Source organism: Danio aesculapii, chromosome 7 (assembly GCF_903798145.1).
Source record: "Danio aesculapii chromosome 7, fDanAes4.1, whole genome shotgun sequence".
Taxonomy (NCBI): domain Eukaryota; kingdom Metazoa; phylum Chordata; class Actinopteri; order Cypriniformes; family Danionidae; genus Danio; species Danio aesculapii.
Window position 1 is genome coordinate 7503278 of NC_079441.1, and position 16474 is coordinate 7519751.

The window sequence follows — 16474 nt, forward strand, 5'->3', positions numbered from 1 at the left end:
TATTGAACCAAAAATCATTAAAGGTTTATCAATAGCGAGAATTGTACCTTAAAATAAAGTGAAACCATAAATAATTTATTACTTTTGACTCTTAGGTGGCGCAACAAACTTGATGAACAATCTCATGGCAGTTGATATAAAAAGAAAAAAAATGTGTCAAAATGCAATTTTCTTGGGGTCAAAATAAAGACTCACTTCCTGTTTGGTGTCTTCTTCGTCAGCATAATTAAGGCTTTTCTGGAGAATTAAATCCAGTAATTGAATTTGTGTGGTTTTGTCTTTGTCTGAGTGTGATCTGAACCAATTTTGGTGAGGATTCAAGAAACACTGTAGAAGGAAAAGCGAAAAAAAAGACACATGCAATGCTGCTACAAAATAGCATAAAGCAGGACCTCAGATATATAAGAAGAGCAGAAGCATGGCTTATGAAGTCTACAATTATAATGAAATAAAAAACATGCACATGCAAATAAACTTTAACATAAGAAGAGGTTAAAGTTTAAAAGGAGTCAGACAGACAGACAAGTTATTGAAAAGTTACTGAAAAATAATAGTCGAAAAGTCGCTAATATTCATTCATTCCTTAATTTTCCTTCAGCTTAGTCCCTTTATTGATCAGAGGTTGCCACAGCGGATGAACCGCCAACAGTTCCAGCATATGTTTTACACAGCAGATGCCCTTCCAGTCGCAACCCAGTACTGGAAAACACCCATACACACTCACATTTACACCAATTTAGTTTATTCAATTTATCTATTGCGCATCTGTTTGGACTGTGGGGGAAACCGGAGCACCTGGAGGAAACCCACGCCAACATGAGGAGAAAATGCTAACTCCACACAGAAATGCCAACTGACCCAGCCGGGACTCGAACCACTGGCCTTCTTGCTGTGAGGCGACAGTAATAACAATTGAGTCACCATGTCGCTAATATGTTTTTGTTTAATCAGTTTGACACTCATGCTTTGCCCCAATTAGTCTACTTGTACTATATTCTAACAGCACTCTTTCTGTGAGGAATAAGTACATACCTTTGAGCGCGTAATAGAAGAGTATGTAAGCTTTGGGACATACAGACCATTCTGTTGCTAAATTACGTGCCCTGTCAATCAATCCTCTCAACGTGTCATCCACATTAATTTCATATTTAATTTCCTACCATATTGAAGCAGCAGCAAGTTAATAAGCCATGTCTTTTATGAAGAGAAATCCCTTCAAGTGTTTTAGGAGCTGTTAAATAAATATTATTCATTAATAAAAAAAAAAATTAAACTTTTATCTGAAAAATTGCAGCAAGTTTTTGCCCAAATAGTGCAGCCCTGTGGATAATCATAAAAACACAGGAACCGTTGTTCCCGTCCTGCAATACAGTCTTACGTGCTACTGTATACTTCAAGCACACAGCCTCAAATTCTGCGACTGAAATGACTGAGATTATGCCTTTTATTGGTCAGTTAATCATCTGTTCAGATTGTGTGTGTTTTACCTGCAGGTCCATCTGGTTTAAACTGATGAGCATCCGGGCTATAAAGCGCTCCCAGAATCCTGCAGGAACGAAGCTCATCTTGAAATGCCGCTGGATGCTGTTGTTGCTCTGCTGCCGGAAGCCGTGGATGTCCAGCGCAGGTTTGGGAGGTAAAAGGTGTGGCAGCAGATAACTGAGAAGAGAAGAAAGAAAACACTGAACAGAAATCAGCGTTGAAACTCTCAACACTCATTATATATGTAACGTATGTAATGCATGCAAAGCAGGAAACTTTTTTATGGGTGTGAATGTGTAATGAACTATCAAAAACCTGATGGAAAAAATGTTTTGGAAAATCTATATATATTAGATAACACTGATATTAGCCTATTGACATATTACAATAACACTGAAATATCAATACAGTAACTTCCAATAACAGTACAACTGGATTGAAAAAAATCATATTTTTTATAATTACAAAAATGATACTATTAAAGTAAATTTTTATTTAGAGCGCCATCTGCCATTACAAACTAGCCTAGAGTGCTGCCTGCTGTTAAAACTAGCCTAGAGCGCCTTCTGCTGTTAAAACTAGCCTAGAGCACTGTCTGCTGTTAAAAAGTAGCCTAGAGCGCCTTCTGCTGTTAAAACTAGCCTAGAGCACCGTCTGCTGTTAAAAACTGGCCTAGAGCACCTTCTGCTGTCAAAACTAGCCTAGAGCGCTGTCTGTTATCAAAACTAGCCTAGAGTGCTGCCTGCTGTTAAAACTAGCCTAGAGCGCCTTCTGCTGTTAAAACTAGCCTAGAGCACTGTCTGCTGTTAAAAACTAGCCTAGAGCACCTTCTGCTGTTAAAACTAGCCTAGAGCACTGTCTGCTGTTAAAAAATTGCCTAGAGCACCTTCTGCTGTCAAAACTAGCCTAGAGCGCTGTCTGTTATCAAAACTAGCCTAGATCGCTGTCTGCTGTTAAAACTAGCCTAGAGCCCCGTCTGTTGTTAAAACTAGCCTAGAGCGCTGTCTGCTGTTAAAAACTGGCCTAGAGCACCTTCTGCTGTTAAAACTAGCCTAGAGCACCGTCTGCTGTTAAAACTAGCCTAGAGCACCATTTGCTGTTAAAACTAGCCTAGAGCACCGTCTGCTGTTAAAACTAGCCTAGAGCGCTGTCTACTGTTAAAAACTGGCCTAGAGCACCGTCTGCTGTTAAAACTGGCATAGAGCACCTTCTGCTGTCAAAACTAGCCTAGAGCACCGTCTGCTGTTAAAACTAGCCAAGAGCACCATTTGCTGTTAAAACTAGCCTAGAGCACCGTCTGCTGTTAAAACTAGCCTAGAGCGCTGTCTACTGTTAAAAACTGGCCTAGAGCACCGTCTGCTGTTAAAACTAGCCTAGAGCGCTGTCTGCTATCAAAACTAGCCTAGAGCGCTGTCTGCTGTTAAAAACTAGCCTAGAGCGCCGTTGGCTTTTAAAACTAGCCTAGAGCACCATCTGCTGTTAAAAACTATCCTAGAGTGACGTTTGTTGTTAAAACTAGCCTATAGCGCCATCTGCTATTAAAAACTAGTCTAAAGTGCTGTCTGCTGTTAAAAACTAGCCTGGAGCGCCATCTGCTGTTAAAAACTAGTCTAAAGTGCTGTCTGCTGTTAAAAACTAGCCTAGAGCGCCTTCTGCTGTTAAAACTAGTCTAGAGCGGCATCTGCCATTACAAACTAGCCTAGAGTGCAGTCTGCTGTTAAAAACTAGCCTAGAGCGCCTTCTGCTGTTAAAACTAGCCTAGACGCCATCTGCTGTTAAAAACTAGCCTACAGCACAGTCTGCTGTTAAAAACTAGCCTAGAACACTGTTTGCTGTCAAAACTAGCCTAGAGCGACGTTTGCGATTAAAACTAGCCTAGAGGGACGTTTGCTGTTAAAAACTAGTCTAGAGCATCGTCTGCTGTTAAAACTAGCCTTGAGCACCGTATGCGATTAAAACCAGCCAAGAGCACCGTCTGCTGTTAAAAACTAGCCTAGAGTGACGTTTGCTGTTAAAACTAACCTAGAGCACCGTCTGCTGTCAAAAACTAGTCTAGAGCCACGTTTGCTGTTAAAACTAGCCTAGAACACTGTTTGCTAATAGAAACTAGAGCACTGTCTGCTGTTAAAATCTAGCCTAGAGCACCGTCTGCTGTTAAAAACTAGCTTAGAGCACCGTCTGCCGTTACAAACTAGCCTAGAGCGCCTTCTGCTGTTAAAAACTAGTCTAGAGCGCCATCTGCTGTTAAAACTAGCCTAGAACACTGTTTGCTGTCAAAACTAGCCTAGAGCGACGTTTGCGATTAAAACTAGCCTAGAGGGACGTTTGCTGTTAAAAACTAGTCTAGAGCATCGTCTGCTGTTAAAACTAGCCTTGAGCACCGTATGCGATTAAAACCAGCCAAGAGCACCGTCTGCTGTTAAAAACTAGCCTAGAGTGACGTTTGCTGTTAAAACTAACCTAGAGCACCGTCTGCTGTCAAAAACTAGTCTAGAGCCACGTTTGCTGTTAAAACTAGCCTAGAACACTGTTTGCTAATAGAAACTAGAGCACTGTCTGCTGTTAAAATCTAGCCTAGAGCACCGTCTGCTGTTAAAAACTAGCTTAGAGCACCGTCTGCCGTTACAAACTAGCCTAGAGCGCCTTCTGCTGTTAAAAACTAGTCTAGAGCGCCATCTGCTGTTAAAACTAGCCAAGAACACTGTTTGCTGATAAAAACTAGTCTAGAGCGCCGTCTGCTGTCAAAAACTAGCCTAGAGCGCCATCTGCTGTTAAAACTAGCCTAGAGCACCATCTGCTGACAAAACTAGCCTAGAGCGCCATCTGCTGTTAAAACTAGCCTAGAGCACTGTCTGCTTCTAAAAACTAGCCTAGAGCGCCATCTGCTGGTAAACATTAGCTCAAAGTGCCATCTCCTGTTAAAACTAGCCTAGAGCATCATCCGCTGTTAAAAACTAGCCTAGAGCACCTGCTAAACACTAGCCTAGCTGTCTGCTGTTAAAACTAGACTAGCAGTCTAGTGTTAAAACTATCCTAGAGCACCATCTGCTGTAAAAACCAGCCTAGAGCACCCTCTGCTGTTAAAAACCACCCTAGAGCACCATCTGCTGTTAAAAACCAGCCTAGAGCGCCATCTGCTGTTAAAAACCAGCCTAGAGCGCCATCTGCTGTTTCAATGGAACAATGTTTCATCACAGTTCTTTAAACGACTGAATGCAAGTTCAGCCTGATCTTGATGCTGCAGTAGTGTACCTGCTGCTGGCGACAGGCAGGGCGATCTCGAATTTGGCCAGGAACTGGAAGTACTGCTCCTCGGTCTGCGGGGTGAAGCCGGTGCCCACCAGCAGCATACGCAGGTCCTCAGCCTTGATCACACCATTTCGGGCCACAGAGCGAGAGCCGCGCAGGTTAATGATGCGCTCCAGACACTCTGAGAGCCACACGGCGTCCAGAAAATACAGCTTACACAGGCCGTGACTGGTGTCCGAGAAGTGCAGGACGCTGCCCGTTTCCATCAGGAAGCTGATCGCTGACACACAAACAGTTGAAATCAGAATTATTAGCCCTCCTGAATTATTAACCACCCTGTACATTTTTAGCCCAATTTCTGTTGTACGGAAAAATTAGTTTTCAACATATTTCTAAACATAACAGTTTTAATAACTCATTTCTAATAACTGATCTCTTTTGTCTTTGCCAAATATATTAGTTTAATTATTCTCATAATGAACACAATTATTAATTACAAATGAATAACCACAACATTTAAACAGTCATGCATTACCCGTCTGCAGATCCTCATAGTCTTTGATATCGCTGGCAGGACTCTGCTCAATGATCTGCTCCAGTTCAGAGTCAGTCAGATACTGAACCTCATCAGCCTCGTCTCTCCTCACTCGCTCAGCCTTTATGGCCTCCTGCAGGATCAGGTAACTTTTGGGAATCTGTGGAACAAACACAAACACAGATGAACACATCAGCACACATCAACCTTCAAGAAAAAGAGCTCGCAACTCATTCATGCACTGCAACTGATGGGCTCACCCTTATGCACAAATACTAGCACAACATTTCTCCTCACACATATCATAATTATTTTATAAAATTACTTCTTAAACGTATGCATAAAATTACTACTCAATAGCATGCATAATTATCTGACCTATGGATAATTTAATTGTAGTAAATTACTCCTCGCATGTATGCATAATTATTTACATAAAATTACTCCTCATACATATGCATAATTATTTACATAAAATTACTCCTCATACATATGCATAATTATTTACATAAAATTACTCCTCATACATATGCATAATTATTTACATAAAATTACTCCTCACATGTATGCATAATTATTTAAATTATGTAAAATGTAAATAATTATGCATACACGTGAGGAGTAATTTTATGCTAATAATTAGACATGCATCAGAGGAGTCCATTTTAAGCAAATAACTATACATATATGTGAGAATGATAATTTTATGCAAATAATTTTGCATATGTGAGAAGAGTAATTTTAGGCACAGATTTATGCATACATGTAAGGGGTAATTTTATGCAAATAATTATACTTACGTGAGAATTAATTTTATGCAAATAATTATGCATGTTTGAGGAGTAATTTTAATTCTCATGTGAGCATACTTATTTGCATAAAATTACTCCCCGCATGTATGCATAAATATGTGCATAAAATCACTCTTCTCACATTTGCATAATTATTTACATAGAATTACCATTCTCACATATGTATAGTTATTAGCATAAAAATGATTTCTCTGATGTAAGCCTAATTATGTATAATTATCTTACACTTATGCATAATTATTTGCATAAAATTACTCCTCAAACATGCATAATTATTTGCATAAAATTAATTCTCAGATAAGTATAATTATTTGCATAAAATTACCCCTTACATGTATGCATTAATATGTGCAAAAATTACTCTTCTCACATATGCAAAATGATTTACATAAAATTACCACTCACATATATATGTATTATAAAGTTATTTGCCTAAAAAAGATTCCTCTGATGCATGTCTAATTACTAGCATAAAATTACTCCTCATGTGTATGAATAAATATTTACATAAAATTACTTTAATGTAAAATTACACAATGTTTACTTTTAACAAGCATGTATAATTATCTGACCTATGCATAATTTAATTGTAGTAAATTACTCCTCACACTTACGCGTAATTATTTGCATAAAATTACTCCTCAAGCATGTGCATAATTATTTGCATAAAGTTACTCCTATACATATGCATAATTATTTGCATAAAGTTACTCCTATACATATGCATAATTATTTGCATAAAGTTACTCCTATACATATGCATAATTATTTGCATAAAATTACTCCTCAAGCACATGCATAATTATTTGCATAAAGTTACTCCTCATACATATGCATAATTATTTGAATAAAATTACTCCTCAAGCACATGCATAATTATTTCATAAAATTACTCCTCATACATATGCATAATTATTTAAATAAAATTACTCCTCAAACATATGCAGAATTATTTGCATAAAGTTACTCCTCATACATATGCATAATTATTTGCATAAAACGAACCCTCTTATGCAGGGATAATTATTTGCATAAAATTACTCCTCAAGCATATGCATAATTATTTGCATAAAATTACTCCTCATACATATGCATAATTATTTGCATAAAATTACTCCTCAAACATATGCATAATTATTTGCATAAAATTACTCCTCAAACATATGCATAATTATTTGCATAAAATTACTCCTCAAGCACATGCATAATTATTTGCATAAAATTACTCCTCAAGCATATGCATAATCATTTGCATAAAGTTACTCCTCAAGCATATGCATAATCATTTGCATAAAATTACTCCTCAAACATATGCAGAATCATTTGCATAAAATTACTCCTCAAACATGCATAATTATTTGCATAAAATTACTCCTCAAACATGCATAATTATTTGCATAAAATTACTCCTCAAACATGCATAATTATTTGCATACAATTAATTCTCACATAAGCATAATTATTTGCATAAAATTACCCCTTACATGTATGCATAAATTTGTGCCTAAAATTACTCTTCTCACATATGCAAAATGATTTACATAAAATTATCATTCTCACATATATATAAATATAGTTATTTGCTTAAAAATGACTACTCTGATGCATGTCTAATTATTAGCATAAAATTACTCCTCACGTGTATGCATAACTATTCACATAAAATTACTCCTAACCGGTAGGCATAAATATTTGCATAAAGTTACTTTTAACAAGCATGTATAACCATCTGACCTATGCATAATCTAATTGTGGTAAATTACTCCTCACACTTATGCATAATTATTTGCATAAAGTTACTCCTCATACATTTGCATAATTATTTGCATAAAGTTACTCCTCATACATATGCATAATTATTTGCATAAAGTTACTCCTCATGCATTTGCATAATTATTTGCATAAAATTACTCCTCATACATATGCATAATTATTTGCATAAAATTACTCCTCAAGCATGTGCATAATTATTTGCATAAAGTTACTCCTATACATATGCATAATTATTTGCATAAAGTTACTCCTATACATATGCATAATTATTTGCATAAAGTTACTCCTATACATATGCATAATTATTTGCATAAAGTTACTCCTATACATATGCATAATTATTTGCATAAAATTACTCCTCAAACATATGCATAATTATTTGCATAAAATTACTCCTCAAACATATGCATAATTATTTGCATAAAATTACTTCTCAAACATATGCATAATTATTTGCATAAAATTACTCCTCAAGCATATGCATAATTATTTGCATAAAATTACTCCTCAAGCATATGCATAATTATTTGCATAAAATTACTCCTCAAGCACATGCATAATTATTTGCATAAAGTTACTCCTCATACATATGCATAATTATTTGAATAAAATTACTCCTCAAACACATGCATAATTATTTGCATAAAATTACTCATCATACATATGCATAATTATTTAAATAAAATTACTCCTCAAACATATGCAGAATTATTTGCATAAAGTTACTCCTCATACATATGCATAATTATTTGCATAAAATTACTCCTCATACATATGCATAATTATTTAAATAAAATTACTCCTCAAACATATGCAGAATTATTTGCATAAAGTTACTCCTCATACATATGCATAATTATTTGAATAAAATTACTCCTCAAACATATGCATAATTATTTGTATAAAATTACTCCTCATACATATGCATAATTATTTAAATAAAATTACTCCTCAAACATATGCAGAATTATTTGCATAAAACGAACCCTCTTATGCAGGGATAATTATTTGCATAAAATTACTCCTCAAGCATATGCATAATTATTTGCATAAAATTACTCCTCATACATATGCATAATTATTTGCATAAAGTTACTCCTCAAACATAAGCATATTTATTTGCATAAAATTACTCCTCATACATATGCATAATTATTTGCATAAAGTTACTCCTCAAACATATGCATAATTATTTGAATAAAATTACTCCTCAAACATATGCATAATTATTTGAATAAAATTACTCCTCAAACATATGCATAATTATTTGCATAAAACGAACCCTCTTATGCAGGGATAATTATTTGCATAAAGTTATTCTCTCACGTGAGCATAATTATTTGCATAAAATTACTCCTCGCATGTATGCATAAAATCACTCTTCCCACATTTGCATAATTATTTACATAGATAGTTATTTGCATAAAAATGATTTCTCTGATGCATGCCTAATGATGTATAATTATCTGACCTATGCATAATGTAATTGTAGTAAATTACTCCTCACACTTATGCATAATTATTTGCATAAAATTACCACTCACATATGTAGTTATTTGCATAAAATAACTCCTTTGATGCATGCCTAATTATTAGTATAAAATTACTCCTCCCGTGTATGCATAATTATTTGCATAAAACATCTCACACCCATGCATAATTATTTGTAATTGCATAAGTCAATATAATAAATGGCTTATTAATTAGCATAAAATTACTCGTCTCACATATGCAGAATTAATTGCACAAAATTTCTCCTCAAACTTGTACATAATTATTTGTTTACATGAAACATCTCCGCCCACGTAGGTTTAATTACTTGCATAAACTAATCCTCATAATTATTTGGCAACTTTTTTTGCATAATTATTTATTTATTATATTGCAAACAACAACAAAAAAAAACTCTCCACACTTACGCCTAAATATTAGCATAAAATTTACACTTATGCATATATATCTGCATTAAAATTACTCATCACTTATTTACAATAACCTGCATAAATTACTTCTCACACTTATGCATTCATATTTGCCTAAAATTACTCATCACTTATTCACAATAACATGCATAAAATGCTTCTCACACTTATATAAAAATCCTTGCATGAAACAACTCCTCACACTTACGCATTATCATTTGCATTTTTCAAATCCAATTGCTTTGGTTTAAAAATATTCACTAGATGCATACACATAAAAAGCAGACTGCACTGTAAGCTTTGCTGCTTTTCTGTCCAACAAATAAATAAACAAACAAATAAACAAACAAACAAATAAACATATGCCATTCAAACAGTAATAACTAGCACTAACCAGTCTTCCTACTAGTTTATGGCAGCTAGCAGGGTTGCTGATGTCCTTCATGGAGCAGGACACCTGAAATAGCAGTCTCCTGAGTCCATCCAGGCCTTCTAGAGTCTTACAGGACACCTCGCTGTAAGACAAACACACACACAATTAGCCATATCTGCCACAATTGTGGTAAAGTGTCAAAAAACATTTTCTCATCCCAAACTGTACATCACAGCTGACTACGGCAGCTGGTTTAGTCCAAAAAATTAAGGCACTTTGTATATTTGGAACGGTTTGAGCTCATGTTCTCACCACAAATGAAACTTCACAAATTGCAAATATTCATTCATTCATTTTCCTTGGCTTTGTCCCTTTATTCATCAGGGGTCGCCACAGTGTAATGAACCGCCAACTTATCCAGCATATGTTTTACACAGCGGATGCCCTTCCAGCTGCAACCCAGTACTGGGTACTGTTGATTTATCAACTTTTAATAGCTTAACTTTTAATAACTTTTAAGAACGCCCTAAATGAGCTGAAGTGATGAAGACAGCCATACTGAAGGTGTTTCCAGGTGATGTCGGGGTATCCGCTGCATCTGGCGCCCGATGGCGTCCTACACAGGGCCAGAATGTAGGCCCTCAGTGTGGCTACTCGCTCAGTGCGGAACTTAGTGTCGATGAGGTCCAGATGAGTGCCCACCACGATCACTGCAGAGTTAGGAGCGCGAGCCTGGACAACAACAACAACAACAACTGTCATTATTAGATAACACATTGTAGAAAACAAAAGGGGATTTATAAAAATTAGCAAAAAAAACTATGAAAGGTCTGGTAGGGAGTTTGCATGTTCTCCCCGTGTTGGCGTGGGTGCTCCAGTTTCCCCCACAGTCCAAAGACATGTGCTTTAGGTGAATTGGGAAAGCTAAATTGGCCATAGTGTATGAGTGCGTGTAAGAGTGTGTGGGTGTTTCCCAGTACTGGGTTGCGGCTGGAAGGATATCCACTGTGAAAAAAATTTGCAAGAATAGTTGGTGGTTCATTCCGCTGTGGCGACCCCTGATGAATTAGATTATATTAGATTCAACTTTATTGTCATTACACATATACAAGTACAAGGCTAACAAATTGCAGTTTAGGTTTAACCAGGAGTGCAATTTCAGCAAGTGCAGTATATAGGTATAAGTAATGAAGTACAATTATAGAAAAACTATGGATAATATTTACAGATGGATGTACTATGAACATTATATACAGGGTGTATTAACTATGATCAGAGATTCACAATAGATGAATATATGTACAGGTTGCTAATAATAATAAGGGGTTAAGGTGAAGGAAAATAAACGAATGAATGAAGATCAGATAGGGGTGTGCAATACTTATAGTCTACAATAATATTGTAATTGTTGTTTTAATGATATGTGATGTGACATGAATAGACAAAAAATAAAAATTAGTAAATAGTTAAATATGAATCAATAAATAATAAAACGACAAAAATAAATTAATTAAATCATATTTAAAGATACATATATAGACATTCATACATAAATATGCTTTTCAAAAACACTTTAATTTTACTTACAATAGCAATATTCATTATTAACGGGTAAATAAAAACTGAAATTTTTTTTAAATATAATACAATATATTATTATTAAATTACTTTCTATTATCAAAACATTTTTATCATTCGATTTGACAAACTGCACATAAATAAAGAAACATACATAAAACAAATAAATCTACAACCCCAAAAAATAAAGAAATTTTTTTTTTATCACAATTTTTTATTTATTTATATATATATATATTATATATATATATATATATATATATATATATATATATATATATATATATATATATATATATATATATATATATATATACATATATATTTATTTGTTTATATAATAAAGAAAAATCTAAAAAGTACAGTTATTATTATTGCAAATACGTTTGCAATGACAAAATGTTGCTTATTATTTAATCATTTTCGGCTTAGTCACTTTATTAATCAGGGTTCGTCACAGCGGAATGAATCGTCAGCATATGTTTTACACAGCAGATGCCCTTCCAGCTGTAACCCAGTACTGGGAAACACCCATACACATTCATTCACACACATGCATTATGGTCAATTTAATTTTATTCAATTCACCTATAGCGCATGTGTTTGGACTGTGGGGGAAACCGGAGCACCCAGAGGAAACCCAGGAAACACAGGGAGAACATGAAAACTCCACACAGAAACGCCAACTGACCCAGCTGAGACTCAAACCAGAGAACTTGCTGTGAGGCGACAGTGCTAATCATTGAGCCACTGCCGCCCTCAGTTATTATTATAAACACTAAACAGTTAAAAAAAAAATACTAAACAGTTGCTAAAATATTAGTGTATGCAACAAAATATATCAAATGTGCCTGTTTTTATATTAAAAAAGCAAGCGGTCACTTTAAGCCAATTACACATACATTTTACTCGGAAGCATACAGAAATTCAGCTTTTATAGCACAATAAATAAACTTAGAGAAATTCAATAATAAAGTTAAGATGATATAATGCATAAATGCATACAGAAAACAACAAACAAAAAAAACAATAATAAATTTGATAAATACATACAGAAACAAACAACTATAACCAAATACTAATATTAGGATTAAAAGATAATGAAAGAGAAAATATAGTAGTATTAACATAAGAAAATAAAATACAGTACACAACTCTACATTTATTCAGATTGTAATAACTGTTCTGACTAGTTTGGTCTCTCTTTTCTCTCACCTCAATGTTGAGCAGCCAGGATTGCAGGTTTGCCACGGCTTCTTCTCCTAAAGCCAGATTCCAGATCACCATATACAGAGCTTTATCAGTGAAAAAACATTGGTTGACCGTCGACATGCTGGCCGGACCACCGATGTCCCACACATTAAAGGAGACTGAATCTACCTGAGTGGACCAAAACACATAGCAACACATTTATTCATCCTCTTATGAAACTGAATCAGCTTTATAGTAGTATCTGGAGTGAAAACAATAATATAACACCAATGCAATTACAAGAAAATAAACTCTCAAATCAATTTGAAAGTAAATTTATCAGCTATTTCTATCATTCTAATAGTAATCCAGTTTTTTTATTTGAATGAAGTGCAGTGGAAAAACTAAATGAATCAAGAAATAAACACAGCCCTGCATGATTGCTAAATGATATCCAATACTTGTTTCTTACTCAAATTGCTGTTTTGCTAAAGTGTGTCACACTTTCTCATATAATATTGATTTCAAGATGATTCCAAATGACAGAAGAAAAGATTCTGAGACTTATGCTGAATTATATCCTTATTTTTAGATTTTATATAATTTTATCATATATTTATATTTATAATCATTTAATACTATTTTTTATTAATTCAATATTTTATATTATGTTAAGCTACAAACTGGAAATTAGATATTTTTGACAACCCATTTGACCTGCTCTTTAACCATGTAACCCAACCTAAGCCAACACATAACCCAACCTAACACAAAACCTTACATAACCTAAGGTAAAACAGAACCTAACCTAACAAAAACATAACCTAAATTAATGTAAAATCTAACATAAGCATTACATAACATAATGCAAAAGATAACCTAACATGAAACATAACCTAATATAATATAAAGCTTAACTTAACATAACCTAACATAACACATTAGGTAACCTAACATAACAGAACATAACCCAACTTAACCTAAAACCGAACATAAAACATGTAAAACATTACATAACATAAAACAGAACCTAACCTACAACATAACTTAATCTAACCTACCATAACAATACATAATGTAACATACTGTAAAACATAACCTAACATAAAACATAACCTAACATAACGTAAAACCTAACCTAAACATAAAACAAAAGATAGTTAATGTAAAACATAACCTAACTCAATGTAAAACCTAACAAAAAACATTACAAGATCTAACGTAAAATATAACCTAACTTAATGTAAAACGTAACCTAGCCTAATGTAAAGCATAACTTAATTTAACGTAAAGCCTAACCTAACACATTACATAACGTAATGTAAAAAATAACCTACATAAAACAGATGTTACCTGATGTAAAACATAACCTAACTTAATGTAAAATATAACCTAGCCTAATGTAAAGCATAACCCACCTTAACATAAAGCCTAACATAACCTAACATAAAACATTACATAAGCTAATGTAAAATACAACTAACTTATTGTAAAACCTAACATAATATAACCTAACATAAAACATAATCTAACTTACTATAAAACGTAAAACTATAACCTAACATATAACCCAACCAAACATAGCATAACCTAACATATAGCATAAACTAACATAACAGCATAGCCTAGCATAACCTAGCATATCATATTACCTAACATAGCATAGCCAAGCATAGCACAACCTAACCTAACATATAACATAATCAAACCCCCCATAACCCATCCCAACCTAACCTAACCTAGCATAGCATAGCCAATCATAGCATAACCTAACCTAGCATAGCATAGCATAACCTAACATAACCTAACCTGACATAACATAACCTAACATATAACCTAACCTAAAGTAACATAACAAACATAACCTCACCTCACATAGCATAGCATAGCATAACATAACATATAACCTAACCTATAGTAACATAACAAACCTCACCTCACCTCACATGACATAACCTGACATAACATAACCTAACCTACAGTAACATAACATAAAAAACATTAAAAAAAACTCACCTCACCTCACCTCACGTAACGTAACCTAACCTAACCTAACCTAACCTAACCTAACCTAACCTAACCTAACCTAACCTAACCTAACCCACCCTAACCTAACAAACAGAACCTGACAAACCTAACCTAACATAACATAAAACTATACAAGGTCTTTATCAAATCTGCAGAATTTGTTTCTTAAAAATTGAGTCATGTGTAATGACGCAATCTTAATCTGTGGCTGAACATTTCTTTTAAATAGCCACAAACATTAATCAAGTGAACGTGAACACACACACTGAGCGCTCTGCTGGTGTGTGAGTGCAAGCAGTAAGTGTTTGCAGCTGAGTGCACGAGGCTTTGTAACCTCTGTGTGTACATTTACTTCTGTCTGTGATACATGTGTAAGAGGTCACGAACACAACCATATGACATCAGTTCCTCTGTATGTGTGAGTGTGTGTGTGCGTTTCTTGTATTGCTTACAATGTATGAACCAAATGTCCCCACAAGTATAGTAAATACCAGTATATTTTGACTTTTTTTGGTCCCATGAGGAAAACTGCTCATAAATCGCACAAAATAAAGTATTCTGACAATGTAAAAATGCAGATTGTTTCCCTGTGAGAGTTGGATTCAGGGGTAGATGGATAGAATAAACGGTTATTACAGTATAAACATCATTACGTCTATGGAAAGTTCCCATAAAGATAGCTGTACCAGTGTGTGTGTGTGTGTGTGTGTGTGTGTTTTATATGTGTGGTCGTGACTCAGGCCTCGTCTTGAGACTGGAAACACTGTTAACTCAGGCTCAGAAAGCATGTATAAACACAAATAGAGGCGGAGGTCAAAGGTCAGCCGCTGTTCATTCATAAACTCACAGTGTTGGCATTTTAATGGGGTTTTATTTACAGGCTATACAGTTTTTTTCCCCTCAGTCTTATTTTGACCTGCCATGTTTACAGAGTTCAAGCAAACATAGCAGCTGGTTTCCCAGTGAGCAAGGCATTGTGGGACAGATGTGTCGAAGCCACACCCTGAAGAACAACAGGATGGATGGACTGGGAATTCGGTGGAAGCTGGAATGATGAAGTCAGATGCTTCAATCAGTGTAAGATGACTTCATTTCACCACAGTGAGTCACAGATACTGATCTCTCCAATACGATAAGCTTCAACACCACTTCTGTTGCACTTATACGACGGAATATTTATTTTTATTTAATACTTTTGCACTTCAATGAAGTAATAAAAAAAATCTGATTATTATTTATGTAATAACGCGCGCGTGTGTGTGTGTGTGTGTGTGTGTGTGTGTGTGTGTGTGTGTGTGTGTGTGTGCGTGTGTGTGCGTGTGTGTGCGTGTGTGCGTGTGGGTGGCTGGTGTGTGTGTGTGTGTGTGTGTGGGCAAATGAGTGAGTGAGTGACGTGGTTTTTTGTGAGTGACTATGTCTGAGAGTGTGAGTGAGTGAGTGTGTGTGTGTGCATTTGTGTGTGTCTGTGAGTGACTGTGAGTGATGTGTTTGTGAGTGAGTGTGTGTGTGTGTGTGTGTGTGTGTTGTATGT

At 34.9% G+C, this 16474-nt stretch overlaps 1 protein-coding gene across 1 annotated transcript in view; it reads right to left on the reverse strand.

The window, feature by feature from the left end:
• lrrk1 (leucine-rich repeat kinase 1) overlaps nucleotides 1–16474 on the reverse strand; it is a 172664-nt gene that overhangs the window by 80076 nt on the left and 76114 nt on the right. Inside the window, exons 12-18 of the mRNA XM_056462599.1 lie at nucleotides 15946–15988; nucleotides 12940–13104; nucleotides 10706–10878; nucleotides 10168–10288; nucleotides 5267–5426; nucleotides 4735–5011; nucleotides 1488–1659 (exon numbers count right to left, since the gene is read on the reverse strand). Of these exons, the coding sequence (XP_056318574.1) occupies nucleotides 1488–1659; nucleotides 4735–5011; nucleotides 5267–5426; nucleotides 10168–10288; nucleotides 10706–10878; nucleotides 12940–13104; nucleotides 15946–15988 (1111 nt within the window). The remainder of the gene's footprint in view (nucleotides 1–1487; nucleotides 1660–4734; nucleotides 5012–5266; nucleotides 5427–10167; nucleotides 10289–10705; nucleotides 10879–12939; nucleotides 13105–15945; nucleotides 15989–16474) is intronic.